General features: G+C 36.3%; 1 protein-coding gene across 2 annotated transcripts in view; it reads right to left on the reverse strand.

Annotated features, from left to right (window-relative positions):
- Window positions 1-15328, reverse strand: part of HGF (hepatocyte growth factor) — a 74267-nt gene that overhangs the window by 45652 nt on the left and 13287 nt on the right. The window contains exons 5-7 of one of the 2 annotated variants that reach the window (XM_029956890.1): window positions 10422-10564; window positions 4551-4671; window positions 3055-3173 (exon numbers count right to left, since the gene is read on the reverse strand). In XM_029956890.1, the coding sequence (XP_029812750.1) occupies window positions 3055-3173; window positions 4551-4671; window positions 10422-10564 (383 nt within the window). The remainder of the gene's footprint in view (window positions 1-3054; window positions 3174-4550; window positions 4672-10421; window positions 10565-15328) is intronic. The other variant, XM_029956899.1, reaches the window with a different exon arrangement.

A 15328-nucleotide genomic window follows, 5' to 3' on the forward strand; every position in this document is an offset into this window, starting at 1 on the left:
GAAGTAAAGGAGCTAGAATTTGAGCCTCTAAGCTGGCCATGCTCGCAGACCCCCAGGAGAGTCTGTGTTCCTGTGGGTTTCACAGACAGCAATCTGGAGGCTTCTGCAACCAGCTTATGTTGTATAACAAAGGTGAAGAGATTTTGCAGGTATAAGTCAAGTCCCTAATCCTTTGACTTTAAGGTAATTAAAGAGAGATTGCCTCGGGGCGCCTGGGTGGCTCAGTCGGTTAAGCCTCCGACTTCAGCTCCGGTCAGATCTCACGTTTGTGGGTTCGAGCCCCGTGTTGGGCTCTGTGCTGACAGCTAGCTCAGAGCCTGGAGCCTGCTTCCAGTTCTGTGTCTCCTTCTCTCTCTGACCCTCCCCCTCTATGCTCTGTCTCTCTCTCTATCAAAAATAAATAAATAAATAAAAAAGAGAGATTGCCTCAAGTGTCCCTGAGCTAATCAGGTGAGCTCTTTTAAAGAGGCTGTTGGGGCACCTGGGTTCCTCAGTTGGTTAAGCTTTTGACTTTGGCTCAGGTCATGATCTCACAGTTCATGGGTTCGAGCCCCTTGTTGGGCTCTGCACTGCCAACTGGGAGCCTGGAGTCTGTTTCAGATTCTGGGTCTCCTTCTCTCTCTGCCCCTCCTCAACTTGCACTCTGTCTCTCTCTGTCTCTCTCTGTCTCTCTCTCTCTCTCAAAAATAAACAAACATTAAAAAATTTTTAAAAGAGGATGTAGAAGTCAGAGGCTGGTAATGAGCAGGAAACTATGCCGTTATCATTGAAGAAGTACATGTCCCTGTTGTGGAGAGGGTCATATAGGAGGAAAGTCAGGCAGTCTTTATGAGCTCAGCACTGTAACCACAAGAAACTGAATTCTACCGACAATCGGTGAACTTGGAATGGGATGCTGAGTCTTAAATGAGAGAATAGGTCTGGCGGGCACCTGGGTCACGGCCTTGTGAGATGCTAAGCAGAGAATCCATCTGAATCATGCCTGGGCTTCTGACCCACAGATATTATGGCATAATAAGTATGTATTGTTTTAAGCTGCTAAGTTTTGGTAAATTGTTATACAGCAATATAAACCTGTCCCACAGTGGAAATCATCACCAAATGTCTTGCTTTTACATTATATTCTTTGCTATAAATGGAAGCAAGAATATTCACAAAACATTATCTCTTATGCTTTCCAGAATTGCAGAATATCATCAACTTTCATTCATTTGGATAAAAGTATAGTCTCCATGTATACTTTTACAAACTAAAAGCTTTCCTGTAATGAAATATTTCTAAAATATTCCCAGTGCTTAAGAGATAATTTTATTCTTCACTATATGGATTTGGCTTACAACTTCTACCACCATTTACTTAGAATTAACATCCTATAAACATGAATCTCTGTTTAACAAAGCCATCTGAATCTCTGCATGTTAGTTGCATAATTAGCCAACATGTCTTTGGACAGAAGAGAAAAAGAAATCTATCTAGTAGTTAGGGAGTATCATATTTATTTTATTTCTTTTCTCTGACAGTGTCTTTTTTTAAAAAAATAACCAAATATTGGTTGGAAAAGAATAGTAGGGCAACAGTGAATGTGCAGATGAGTGCGCATGTCATCGTGTCTGTGTGTGTGTATGTATTTATATTGATCTTATTCCTGAGATTTACAAGAGTACCTAAAACACACATATGCGCACACAAAACAGAAGGGAAACAGTTGGTTTATTGTATCTAAGTAGTCTAAAATGGTGGAAAGATTAACAAGATTTTAAAAGTCAATGAGTGGAACTACCTCAATCTATACAGAGACACATTGTCACAAGAGTCATCTTTTATGTTAAGGGCCCAAACAGATGAATCAGTTTCCTTAGAACATTGCGTTCACATTGCGAGCCTACCAGATTCTGCAACTATTTCACAAATGCCAGACACAGCCTTCTTCTATGGGCTTTATTTGAGTTGCCCAAAACATTCTTTTATTAGCTAGTCTAAGTGGAGAGAGATTTACCTTGGCAGTATCACAGTGTGAATAATGTTGAATTAGGTTTGTTAAAAGGGATATCCCCATCATGCTGCTCTAGGAAAATAAGCAAATACCTACCCATAGCCTCATAACTGTCAACTTATCATTTAGGGTGCTGGTACCTTATTTATGTGGCTTATCTGCCTTTGTACATCCCTCTCTATATGCATATCTTTGTGTGATCAAGCCAATTTACAATGTTATTATACCTTACTAAAAGTCATGAAATTCTACTAGTCTTAGAGCATTTTAGGATCCAGCTGAAAAAATAAGACTTGTACTCCTAGAAATTAAAGCATGCCTATGGCTGACTATCTAGTATTATTTCAAAGAATTAAAATGTGTAAGTTAACCGTGAAGGAGGGGACCAAGCGTACAGATTTAAAGAGCTACTATAAAGCAACCGAGGAAAGAAGCTTTGACTAGAAATTCAGGAGTGTTGGGTAAAGGCCAGTACAGAGAAAATGACCACAGCTCCACTAAAAGACAGGTTGGAACAGAATACAGGCTGCGTAAGAGGTCAGCCAGAGATGTGGGGATCAGCTACTAGAGATTAAAGATGTCTCTGAGATTCTTCTATTAGACTTATTATTTTTCATTGCAGCCTCTGTCATTCACCAGAAGAGGTTCACAGTCAGTTGACATCTCATGTTAAGGTCTGGAGGAAAGGTATGGAAAGGATCCTGGGTTGGGAGGTAAAAACCTAAGGTCCGAGCTTTTAAGGCCCTAATGACATTATGATATGCACATACTTCCTGACCTGTTTTCTCCCTCCATGGATATTTTTAATAATAACATAAGAATGTCTAGGGCTTCATCACAAGTATAAACGTTTTGTGTTCACATGCATTTATATCTCTCTCATTCAACGACTCTGAAAATTCAAAGGCCTTGGATAGAATTATGGAATGCATTCTTAAAATATTAAAGCCTACACCCATTAAAGCATCAAGTAAAATAGTAGTTAACTTGTCTCACTAATAATCGCCTGCTTAGATCCAGGCTGAGAGGAAAAGGAAGCAATAAATTTGACCCTAACTTACCGCACATTTTAATTGCACAGTACTCCCAGGGGGTGTCAGGGTCAAGAGTATAGCACCATGGCCTCGGCTTGCCATCAGGATTGCGGCAATAATTATCATCAAAGCCCTTGTCAGGGTATCTGCAAACCACACCAAGAAAAGTGTCATGTAAATCTGCCTGGAAACACCACCCACCCCTCAGCATACAAAATAACTTTCGACCAAGTGTGGATACTACTAGCTGAGGAAAGAAGAGATTTCCTCTTATGCCTTATAAGAACTGCAGATTATCAACCTTTGCATTTGTTAGCTTCCATATCTAGTAAGTATAGAATACATCCCTTTGCTAATAAGTTAGATCCATTTGGTACCTGTCCACCGGTTGAGGTCCCAAACTGAATCCCCTTCTCACAAAGCCTCATTAAGGACAGATTACATAAACATGACCTCATGAAGCATGATCATTAAGAAAATGGGTGGTTTTCTGGGGCAGGCTTAAAGTTCAAACTGAAAGTTAGGATTCAATAGTTTTGTTACTAATGATAGATCAATTTTGAAAATAGAGCCCTTCTAGGTCATGCTCTCACCTCCACGATGGCAAGAGAGAAACTCCATCACACCGCTTTCTCTATACCCTCCTCCCTTTAAATTAACAGGGTCCTGGATTGGTGACTTGATTTTAATTGCTACCATATTCCTCCTGCACTCACTTAAAGGACAAGAGATTCACTTACACACACACACACACACACACACACACACAGAGTTTTCATTTAAATTAAGAGAAAAACGAAAAGATAAAGAAAGAAAAACACCTTTCAGAAAGATGGAAATAGAGCTTTCCTTATAATTGTTTGTATTTTTATTCTTTATAATAAAAATACGGAATTTTTTTCAGCTAAAATATTTTGTGTGAAAGAAATGAGCCAAAGTAGACAAATTATTAACCATTCAAGCTTAAAACCTATTCCTGAGGAGAAACAAAGACTTGTTTGCCTGACTTCTCCAGACTGACAATTTCAAAATACGCCATGAGCAAGCAGCCAAAGAATTGTTTGCTCCACCTTTCATTCCCTTTCTATGGGCATGACCTACGTCACAGAGTCACACATGTGATCCCACTTTACCTAAGTCATGGAAGATGTGCCTTTAGAAAGACATTGGCTTGTATTTAGCAATAATGCCTCCTCCCATATCTTGGACTGTGATCATTACTTAATGGATCTCTGTCTTTTTCCTGCCATAGAAGAGAAAGAGGAAGGTTCTAGTAGTGGTCCCCCTCCGCACCCCACTAATGCTCCTATGTTTAGGACCATCCTGATTTCAGGGACTCAATCTCCTCAGCAGAGACTAGTCAGAGGTGTAGCCAGTGTTCTCATACACCTTGTCCGAAGTCCCTTTGCCCCAAGACTATCCAGAAAACATAATGTAAGAGAATTTCTCTAGCAGTTTGTCATGGACCAAATAACAGTTTGTAAAAAACAAATCTTTGGAAGCACAATTTGGTAGTATTTTACCTTTCTGGCAAGAATTTATGCCGGTGTGGTGTCTGATGATCCCAGCGCTGACAAATCTTGCCTGATTCTGTATGATCCATGGGACCTCGATAACTTTCCCCATTGCAGGTCATGCATTCAACTAATAAAATTAAAGTACGGCAGTTAATTGCTTCTGACAGCAAAATCAAGAACACCACCGTTCCACTGAAAGAACAGTAAATCACCTGTTGAGCAAAAAGATTTTTATAACAACTTACATACCATTTTAACGTTGAATTAGGATCTAATGTCCGTAAAGAATGGCATAAGATACTCCCTACAGAACTCTTCATATAGTTTAAATAGGATTTGTGTAGTTAATGTCATACAAATTTACCACAAGGCCCGGATGCTGCCTTTCTAATTTCTTAGTAGCTGTCCAAAAGATACCCAGAAACTGGAAATATAAGATAGGCCCTTGGGATCTTCCCTTTGTTGGTCTAAAATGCAAAGGATTTCAGTGTCTGTATTGACAGTAAAATAATTCTCTTCTCTCAACTTACTCTCCAAATACATACATAGGAAATATACAACTTACAATGTGTACAGACTATACCCCTACAGTTAATGTCAAAGTGAGGACCAGATAAACTTGAGAGATTAGCTTCAAACCTAAATCTGGTACTATACAAAGAATAGAGTTATTTTAAAAGGAGAAATGATGCCTTCTTTCTGTTACTGAACATTTATGTCAAATACCTGGGCAAGCTTACATTCTTATCTAGCGAAGGATAGAAGATGACCTTCTACTGAACTCCTTGTACTCAGTGTTTTTATAATGTATCAGCTCATGTAATTATGCAACATCCTACTGATGATTCTGTGGGGCTAATTAATAGTTCTCTTCTGGCTGGCCTCTTATGTCACACTGAAAACTCTCAATCACATCAGCTAGCTGAAAATGAGACTTCTCAAATGGACAGGTTGATTTGTAGCACAGCAGACATCCTGTGGAATAAATCACTGCTTGGCTTTCTTACAAATCCGGCAAACTTCCCCAAACACATCATTTGTATCTTGTCACTACTGATCATCTAACTTTAGTGAAAGCAGGGAAAAGGTACTGATGTTTTTAGCCTAATGAGTATTTAGCCTAATGATATTAAGCCTCATGAGTATCTGTAATAATTTGGGATATAATATTAGAATAATCACTTCTGAATTTTTGATTTGTATTATCTAATAGGATATTAGAGTAACTTTCTAAAATATGAGACCATTTGCCTTGATCCATCTACCTCTTTTCATACAACTTACTCTATGAACAAAGAAAAGGGACCAATTCAGCTTCTTCTCATGTAATTCCAAGATTCCCCAGACCACAGTCAGTAAGCACCTGAACTGTAAAGGAAGGGAATTCAAGAGCATATTGATAAAGGTCCTCTGGCCAAGGTCATTTCCACATTACAATGTGCAACACAGGTTATGCATCATTGCATTTCAGCTTTCCATTTGAATGGGCTAATGATTTATTTAGTTCCCTTTTTCAAAAGAATGCCAAGCATGATATCTTCACAGAAGATGATGTGGCATTTATCATTCTTTGCTCCTTGTACTAAATGACAAAGTAGAACATAATACTATTGTCACACATAAGAAATAAGAACCCACATGTATAATTTCTATCCTTGTATAGGACTCAGGAATCAGAATATATCTATTATGTCTTCTTTAGCAGATGCAGTTGATTAGAGTATATCACTTTCTGATGAGAGTACATAACATTATTTTCTATGAAGATTTATTGTGGAGATTTTTATAAAACACTTTCCCTGCACTGTAGGATTTTTAATTTTCTTAAATAAAAATACTTATATAAATTAAACAGTTGATTCTCTAAATGACCACTCTATAGAATGAGTGTAGTAGATCAGTGCTTCTCCAAACCTTAATGTACATAAAAGTCACTTTGAGATCCTGTTACAGAGCAAGTTCTGATTCAGAAGATCAGCATTGAGGCATCAATCATTAGCTCTCAGGGGATGCTGATGCTTTGGTCATTGTACATCACATTAAGTAGCAAGTCTGTGGATAATACATTCTATTCTAAAAGTCTTAAGTGTTTGGTGGTAATGGCTTTTTAGGCGAGAATAGATTTTACTTGGATACTGAAGGATTTGGAAAGTCTTTTATGGAGCAAAAGAACATAAAATGGTACAGAAACATAAATTAGTATGTTACATTTATAGCAAAGTGAAGAGAGAGTTATGGATTCAGTCACAAACCTATGGAGATACTTAAAAAATAATAATAAAAGTTAGCGAGAATAACATTAGTTTTTGGTAGGCAATAAAGTCATTGTTGGGGTGGGAATAAAATGTGTCCTGTGATAGAACTGGGAGGATAAATATATTATAGTTAAAAATCCTTTGATTACTCACTACTTGTACCATATAAGACATGATTTGATCCTTTCAATGAGGAAATAAAAGGCTCATACCAGTTTTAAGGGACTTACCTAACACAGAAAATGTCAAACCTGTGCCTGGAACACTGTTCTTCTGACCCACAGTTCAGTATTCATTCCATTCTTCCTAATTATCTTTTTTGTCCCATGTGTTTGCTTCCTATGCGTTCTAATTGATCAGAATTTTAAGATAGCAATGATTTTAGAAGGTCAAGTTCTTTGGCTTTTATAACATTGACTTCATTACCCTCTGCCTTCTTGTTTACAGCAGGTTGCCCCTGTTGTACTGTCATCCTATTGGAGGGCGGAGAGAAGGAAAGCAGGTAGCTTAGCCATCTCACCCACCTGAAAAGTTTGTGTTTTACTACTGCATCAAACCTTCAGGGTACTCACAAAAAGTACCTCAAGAAAACCAAATTTTAAACTCAGAGTCACTTTTCAAACTTCCAGAATTCTAAGAAACTTCTAAGTTGTCCAAGCTCAAAGCCAAGCAGTAGGGATGGAGGTCAAGTCCATCTCCTCAGGGAGGTAGGTGGACGTATGGTCTATTCAACACTGCAGAGGGTGAGGGTTGTCCCTCTTGGCCTGCTTCCTTGGGGCTCTGTTTTTGCCAGTGTATCGTTCAGCTGTTCTAACAAGTTTATCCCTTAAAAACAGACAACAAAACCAAAATGCTGTCCTAGATGACATAAACTCAAACTAAATAAATGTTCCTATTCATAATTAAAATGGTTTTCCTAAATATACTTCAGCGTAAATGAAAGTAGAAAACCATATTAACCACACATGGATTGTAATATAAAAAAGATTAATTTAGACTCTTTCTCATCATACTAACCAACTTACTCAAAACCTATTGTGTTCTGTTTTTCGCAATCATAAAACTACAAGTGATCTGAGTTTACAGACTCTACACACTAAAACTGAAACAACTATTTTGAGAATCCATTCTGGTGCTTACTGCAGCAGAGCTGAATGTTTGAAATATGGAGAGTTTCAGAAAGCCACATTTATAAATAATTGTTTTATTTAAATCTTTGTTTTAAGATCTTTCTCCACAGAATATGAAATCATACACATAAAGTTATAGCAGAAGTATTTGGGATTTTAAGTGTAAGGCATTAAAAATAATGATTATGTCAGTAAAATGTATTTACTTGACTATGTGAAGTCATTAAAAAAGACATCTGTTCCAGTAATTGGTGAGTGCTTTGTTTTAAATCCCAAGCTAAGGTTAAAGCAAGAAATTGGATTTTAGATACCTTAGTTTTTTATAGTATTTGATTATAATATTAATGCTCCTTTCTTTACATAATTGTTCTAAATGGGATAAAAGTATTTGTTTTCTTTTGGAATGCTTAATATATTCAAGGATCAATTATAAAAATAATATTAATCATTGGATATCAGATATATTCTTTTATGAACCAAACTTTCAGATACATTTCAGGTGATTATTTAGTCAAGAGCTTAATACAGTTACAAAAATCTCAAAAAATACACCTACATTATTTTGTATATTTTGTATTACCAATTTTACAAACTGTTCTGTGTTTTTTCTTTTAATTATTGACAGTGCTTTTTATTTTAGATCTTCTTCAGTAAAATCCTGCTATAGGATTATTTAGTATCATATGAATTTAAATATCACAGCTCAATTCATACTCCCTAAGATATGTTTAGCCTATAGGGCCAGTGTTGGTTCACTCACAGCGAGGAGGCGGGGGTGGGACTATTCTAACACTGTCATATTTCTAATTACTTCCGGAAAAAGCATGTCTGCAACCTTTAATGCCTGGGTGACCAACAGTATCATCTGAAATTAATAGTAATTAGCAATGCTCTTTTCTAAGGGAGGTGTAATGACCTCAGAAAATTAAAGGATAATAGAGAGGTACATTCTAATGTGATGGGGATAATTGGGAACAGAATTTTTTCAATTACTTCTTTTCTAGCACATTTTTTTCTATGATCTATTAGTTTGGATCTATGCCAGTGAAATTTGATGAAGATTCTTATAAACCAGAGTTGAAAATCACATTCCCACATGAACTAGACAGGTAACATAAATGCTAAGATATTTAAAGTTGGACCAAGTTACCTTCCCTTGAAAACACCTTCCCAGGTAAAAAAAAAAAAAAATCAATGAACAAAACTCCTTGCAATTCACTTTCAACCTCTGAAAACTGTGGAGAGTTCCCAAAAGAGCAAGGGTTTTTCTCCCATGTGTAAATTTTAAACAAATATTAATTACATTTACTCATACAAAACAGACTTGTGCATAACGTTATCACAGATCAGTTTATTATTTTTAAAAGAGAAGAAAACAATGGAGAAGTTATAGTGAACAGAATATGATACGGAATGGAAAGTAAGAATTTACAAACACAGATGGAACTGGCTGTAAGCACATGGAGTCAAGAATCTTAAATTAACTAACAACAGAAAACAAATTCACCTTCTCTGTGACAATTAAGCTAACAATGGCCTTTCTTATGTGATAAATATCAACCTAGTATTAAATGGATATATGGAAAAATTGTTCCAAAAAATGTGGTTAATAACAAACAGATACTATAAAAGTCGGACAGCATTCCAGCAGCCCCTACCCCCGAGCGCGTTGAAATCCCACTAAATTTCTCTCAGAACTTAATTCAGGTTTCCTTGGGATTTTTAGCAGCTTAGTTTCTGACAAAACTAAAAAGCCAGTCTTTCAATAGCCAGGCAACTAAGAACATTGAAACCACATACAATGCTGAAGTGGTTACTCTTCCTTCTTGTCAGGCATGCAGTTTTCCAGGACAAGAGGAGGTGTGAGAGGAGGTAAAGACAGGTGTGGACTTAGGGCACCTGCCTTCAAGACAGCTGGGGAGCTACTAATGCTTTGATCTCTTCAGATACTATTCTCAGTGGTGTTTAGTGTCAGTCTGTGTGTCAGATTTGCTTTTCCCCAGAAGGCACCCAGCGGTATTGAACCTCCAGCAACCCCTTCCCATATTCTCTTCCGGGTTCATGTACTTTTGCCATACCACTTCAGAGTAGGCTTAACAAAATTTCTGCAGAAGCGGGTGCTAGAGGGATGGAATTAGCCTGATGCTCAAAGAACTAAGCTTCAACTGGGTTCCTTTCAGGTCATGATGGATGGGAGCAGATTTTGAGGTATGTGAACTCAAGACAGTAGAAGAGGAAGCCCGAGCTTTTACTCTCCCCAGAGGGATACTTCAGGCTCTGTTGCAATTCAACAGATAACCGTTTTGCATTAATCTGATGATAATCATTTTTTAAGACTTCATGTAAAAATGCTCAGATAATTATCTTTAGTTGCATTTGAATGAACAACATATTTATTATGGTTTGATTCGTTTCTGTTAACCTTTAATGCGAGATGCAGTTCTACAGAAAGTGGGAGCAGAGTGCCCCACACGGCATTCAGGTTCATTTACCTTCTGAACACTGAGGAATGTCACAGACTTCGTAGCGTACCTCTGGGTTGCTTGTGAAACACCAAGGTCCCCCTTCTTCCCCTCGAGGATTTCGACAGTAGTTTTCCTGTAGGTCTTTACCCCGATAGCTCGAAGGCAAAAAGCTAGTTTTAAAATGATAATCATTACAGTATAAGAGCATGCAACATTATTTTTGGCCTATTAATTTTACTAATTAGTGGGTATGTTTTTCCTGAAGTACAGAAATCATTCTAGCTCAGACTTCCAGATATATTAACTTGAATTCTGTCATTTTCATCCATTCTTAAAATACTTACGTTTTATAAATACTCACCTAACTGAATTCCCACATTCAGCACCATTAACAATGACTCATCTCTGGATTTGCTAAGAGTCCATCATGCTAGAACCTAACTGACATTTTTTGAACCACAATGTCAAAGCTCCACTCAAAGACAGCACATGATGGAGCAAGGCCACTAGGAAAGAATGGAAGAAACACTGCGAGGGCCTTGAAATCTCGCTATTACAATGCTTATCTGAGATAATTATTTGTTTATTGCTTTTCTTATGAAGAACAGCCCCCTTTGTTTCTGCACAGTTGAGAAACAGGTTGATGAAATAACACGAAGGGTCTAGAATCAAATTAAACCTGGATTCAAATTTCAGTTCTCTCTCTTCCCAGCTGGAGAGCTCAGCAGGTAATTTAGCCTCTCTCAGCCTGTGTTAGCTTACGTGCACCCAGCATAATCATAACTTCATAACGTCTTATACTTTATATGGTTGTTTTCAAAAAGTTCAAAGAGATGACTGAGTAATCAACATTCAATAAATGCTACTTATTATTAAGCTCACTCTGCTTAGTCGTCTTTACCTTGTCATACTGAAAAACAGAATTATTTATTCTCTTCAAAATTTTGACTAATTTTCACTGTGACTGGGGTTTGGGCTTCCAGATTTGGTTCCTAATAGTTTGCCATTGTGTGCAGAGACTATAATACATTACCTTTATTTGAAATTTCTAATGCCCTACTTATAGTTTTCCTACTAGTATAAAGTATTTCAACACAGTATCAGAAAACTCCAAAGCCTCTTTTATTCTTTTGTACTTCTTGTGGCATTAGCCTTCTGATGCTTTCATCTGCTAGACTGCACACAAAAAAATCACAAGTAAGGAAGAATATATATCTGTGAGTAACACTAAACACTTTTTAAAAAAATCTGGTTACATTTTCAATATTCAGTTCAATTGTTGCTATAAAACTTTATTTCTACTCTTACTGATTCTTGAATTCTAAATGGTGCTTAAATTTGAGTGAAGTAAAAGGACTTTAGTCTCTAAGTAAAAACCATTCAAATATGTCTCCTACCCATTGAAACTTATTTAGAAATCATCATTTTTTTGTTATTGTGACGTAAAATATATATGGATGTTCATTGGGTACCAAGCAATATTTTGCAGTGGAATCCTTTCATTTGGACATGATATACACCATAGTTAAGTCTACAGAAAAGAAAAAATCTATTCTAAGAGACTTAATACTAACCAAACGTTTTCAAGGAAATAAATATTATAAATACTATGAAACTCCAAAATGTCTTTAGATAGAGTTTATATCCATACTACATTAGCTTTGTAAATATGGGGAATCAAAAACTAGACATTAGTGCATATGATTGACAAAAATTATAATACAATTAAAGCTCATCATGATTTCACAATTCCTAAAGGTATTTAATTTTCAAAGGAAAGATAAGTCTTTTTTCCCTTATTTTTAGCCCTTTTATTCCAGAATAATTTAGGATACCCTTTGTTAATTCCATTGCTTGAAATTTTCTTTCTTTCATTTTTGCCAGTTTTCCAACTTTTCATAGTAAATTTATAACAAAATACTAATTTTTCTGGTCTTTTTGTCAGTTTTTTTTTTCCCATAAAGTAATACCTAAATTTACCTAAGAAAATGTTCCTCTATCTCTTTTTCATGAAAAAGTAGAGTAGTGATTTGGGGGGAGTAATATAATAATTAGCAAAGTAGTCTACAATCTTTAGAGAAGATTTTTGTTCTATACACACACACACACACACACACACACACACACAACACACACACACACACACACACGTGCGCATATACCTTTCCTCTGGATCTGTAAGGCTAAAGAGAGGCTGTGAAAAAGTAGTAAATGAATCAGTCAATGCTTTAGTCATCAAAATACCAGTAAGGAATAGAGAAAAGGTAGAAATCAAAACTAGATATGGCAGAAATATGAATTAAGTTTTCTCACCGGAGTTAATAAAATAAAACTGAAAAGAAAAGATACACTGCTTTTTGTATGAAATCCCTCCTGAGGACATAGAGAGTAAAGAAGAGTCTAGTCATCTCTTCCTTTCATTCTTTGGTGTATTAAGGCATTTTACCCAAATTAGCTGTTTTTTCTTTTGTGTTCTGAGAGATAGCCTGCTTTTCTTTGGCATCGAGACTTGCTCAAGGGACGAAGCCAGCCCTGCTATTTTCACTTATATGTGTTCATTCAACCAATGTTTATGAGAACCTATTACGTACAAGCCCAGTCAATAGACTATGTAATAAACATTTATTCACATATATACTATTTGTGGTTCTTTGTCCTTGTAGAGAGAGAGTAAAAAAAATTTAAAACTGAATTATATTCATATATACTTTGAAATATAAATTAGATTTTCTGAGGGCTAGCCACTTTTTCTTTTCTTTTAATATAAACTGCATTCATACGAAACTTGATCTATTCCATTATCTGCTTCATTAATGAATGCTGGTAGCTAACAAAGGATATAGATGCAGATATCAAGTCACCTGATTTTCTGGTTAAGCTTCTGTACTAATTTAGTCATCTATCATCATCTTCCCATTAAGCCACTTGTAAAATATTTCAATTTAGGAATCAACAATAAATCACTCCCCCAGAGAGATATACATATATTTTTTTTCCATTTCCCTTAATGTTAATCTGTAGGTAACACTTAACTTAAAAAACGGTAAGCTATCATGCAGATATACCAATAACCTGCTAATTGATGAAATTAAGTGTTACTGTTGAATACAAAAAAAAATTGATTAAAACCAAGATCTTCTCAGCCCTAAACCTCTATATCATGAGGAAATGTTTGTTATTAAAATAGCTGATTGGACCGGGAAGCCAGTTCCCAGGGAGATCTATTTCACATTTACTCTTCTAGCAGAGATTCACAATCATAGAGAATTTGGGTTGAAATAAGACCTCCACTGGGTCAGTCCAGTGCACTCAACCAGGGTAGGATTGATTTCAAATGCTATTCCTTTGTTCAGGAAAAACTTAGATCTATCTATTTAAATAAAGTGTTTTCCTCATATGGTATCATGGGAGAGACACCATGCAAATCCTTATGGGAGAACACAACAATTATATTGTTTTTTGTTTTTCTTTGTAATATAAGGATAATGCTGTCTTTCAAAGGTATTTGTGTATTATCCTAAGTAACTAATTTGGGAGGAAATTAGTTGTTTTCTGTTATTGAAACCCTGTAAACTGATGAGCTTGGACACTTACTAGCTGGTGTTAAAAGGCCAGGATCACAGGTTTGATACCACTGTGGAGCAACTAACTTTTTTCTTTCTGTGTAGGCCAATTACCTCATCTCTATTTACAGAAGTAAAATCATCTTGCATAATTATGCCCCTCAAAAATGAATGAAATGGAATAAAAAGCAAATTCATCAAGGCAAAGTCACCACCATTATTGCAAAAACAAGTCACAGCATGTGACCTCCTGCCCTGTTTCATGTTAAAAACCAAGGTTACACAGAGACACTGGCTGAGCTCAGGATCCTGACAATCCCACTTACTAGTTGGGCATGACCTTGAAAACTTCCTATGGCTCTTTCTTCTTCCGTTTCAGCATATATAAAATAGAATTAATAAAACTGCCCACTATGTGGTTCTTGGGAGAATTAAATGAGGTAAACAAGATAGACTGCTCAGCAAGGTACGTGCCTCCTGGTACACTAAATCTTCCAATGCATTTAATAACCAGAGAGAATTGTTTTAAACTACTTCAGTTCCTGTTAAAGTTATTTGTTAAATAAGTCTTGAAAAACTGTCGCTATATTTAGTTCCTTAGTGGTATTAGAAATCTATGTTTTTCCTCCATGATGATAAAAACTCTCAGACTAATGAGCCTATGGATGCTGTGTTTACTATTCTTAAAATAGCATTCATCTGTTATAATGAACACACTTCTCTGAAGTGTAGACGTTTAATTTCCAAGGAATGAGAAATTTTCTCCAGTCATTAGGCAATAGGTGAAATGGGAAGGCTGGTCAATCTGTGACTTGAGTTATTAGCAGAGGTTCTCAATTTTGGCTGTGCTTTGAAAAAAGAAATACCAGTGCCTGAATTATTTCCCTAAAAGATTCTAAGTTAATTGGTCTGTGTTGATGCCTGGGTGGCAGGATTTGTTAAGGGCTTGTAGCAGTTGGTTTTAATGTGCAACCAAGGTTCTGTACCACCATGGTTAAAGAACAATCAGCCCCCAGGATCAGGTCAGAATCTGATCCACTGCCTATTTATATCACAGTCAAGCCCTTCACTGGAGCTGCAGAGGGCTGTCCTTTCTTGAAGACAAAGAGAAGGGGGAAAAATATATATATGCTTTTTTTAAAATCACATTTTCATTACTTCTTCACAAACACCAAGATGTATAAGATGAGGTTTTGAGGTAAGATACTGTTAGGCCATATCTTAATGGCAAATTTATTCATCTTTGAATATCAGTCATGAATGCACATAACCCTGGATTAATGCAATTCAGTAAAGTTGGTTAAATAAATTATTATAGAACCGTAGATTATTCTGAAGGACTAACATGAGATTGCTAACACACAGATAAAA

Source organism: Suricata suricatta, chromosome 2 (assembly GCF_006229205.1).
Source record: "Suricata suricatta isolate VVHF042 chromosome 2, meerkat_22Aug2017_6uvM2_HiC, whole genome shotgun sequence".
NCBI classification, from domain to species: domain Eukaryota; kingdom Metazoa; phylum Chordata; class Mammalia; order Carnivora; family Herpestidae; genus Suricata; species Suricata suricatta.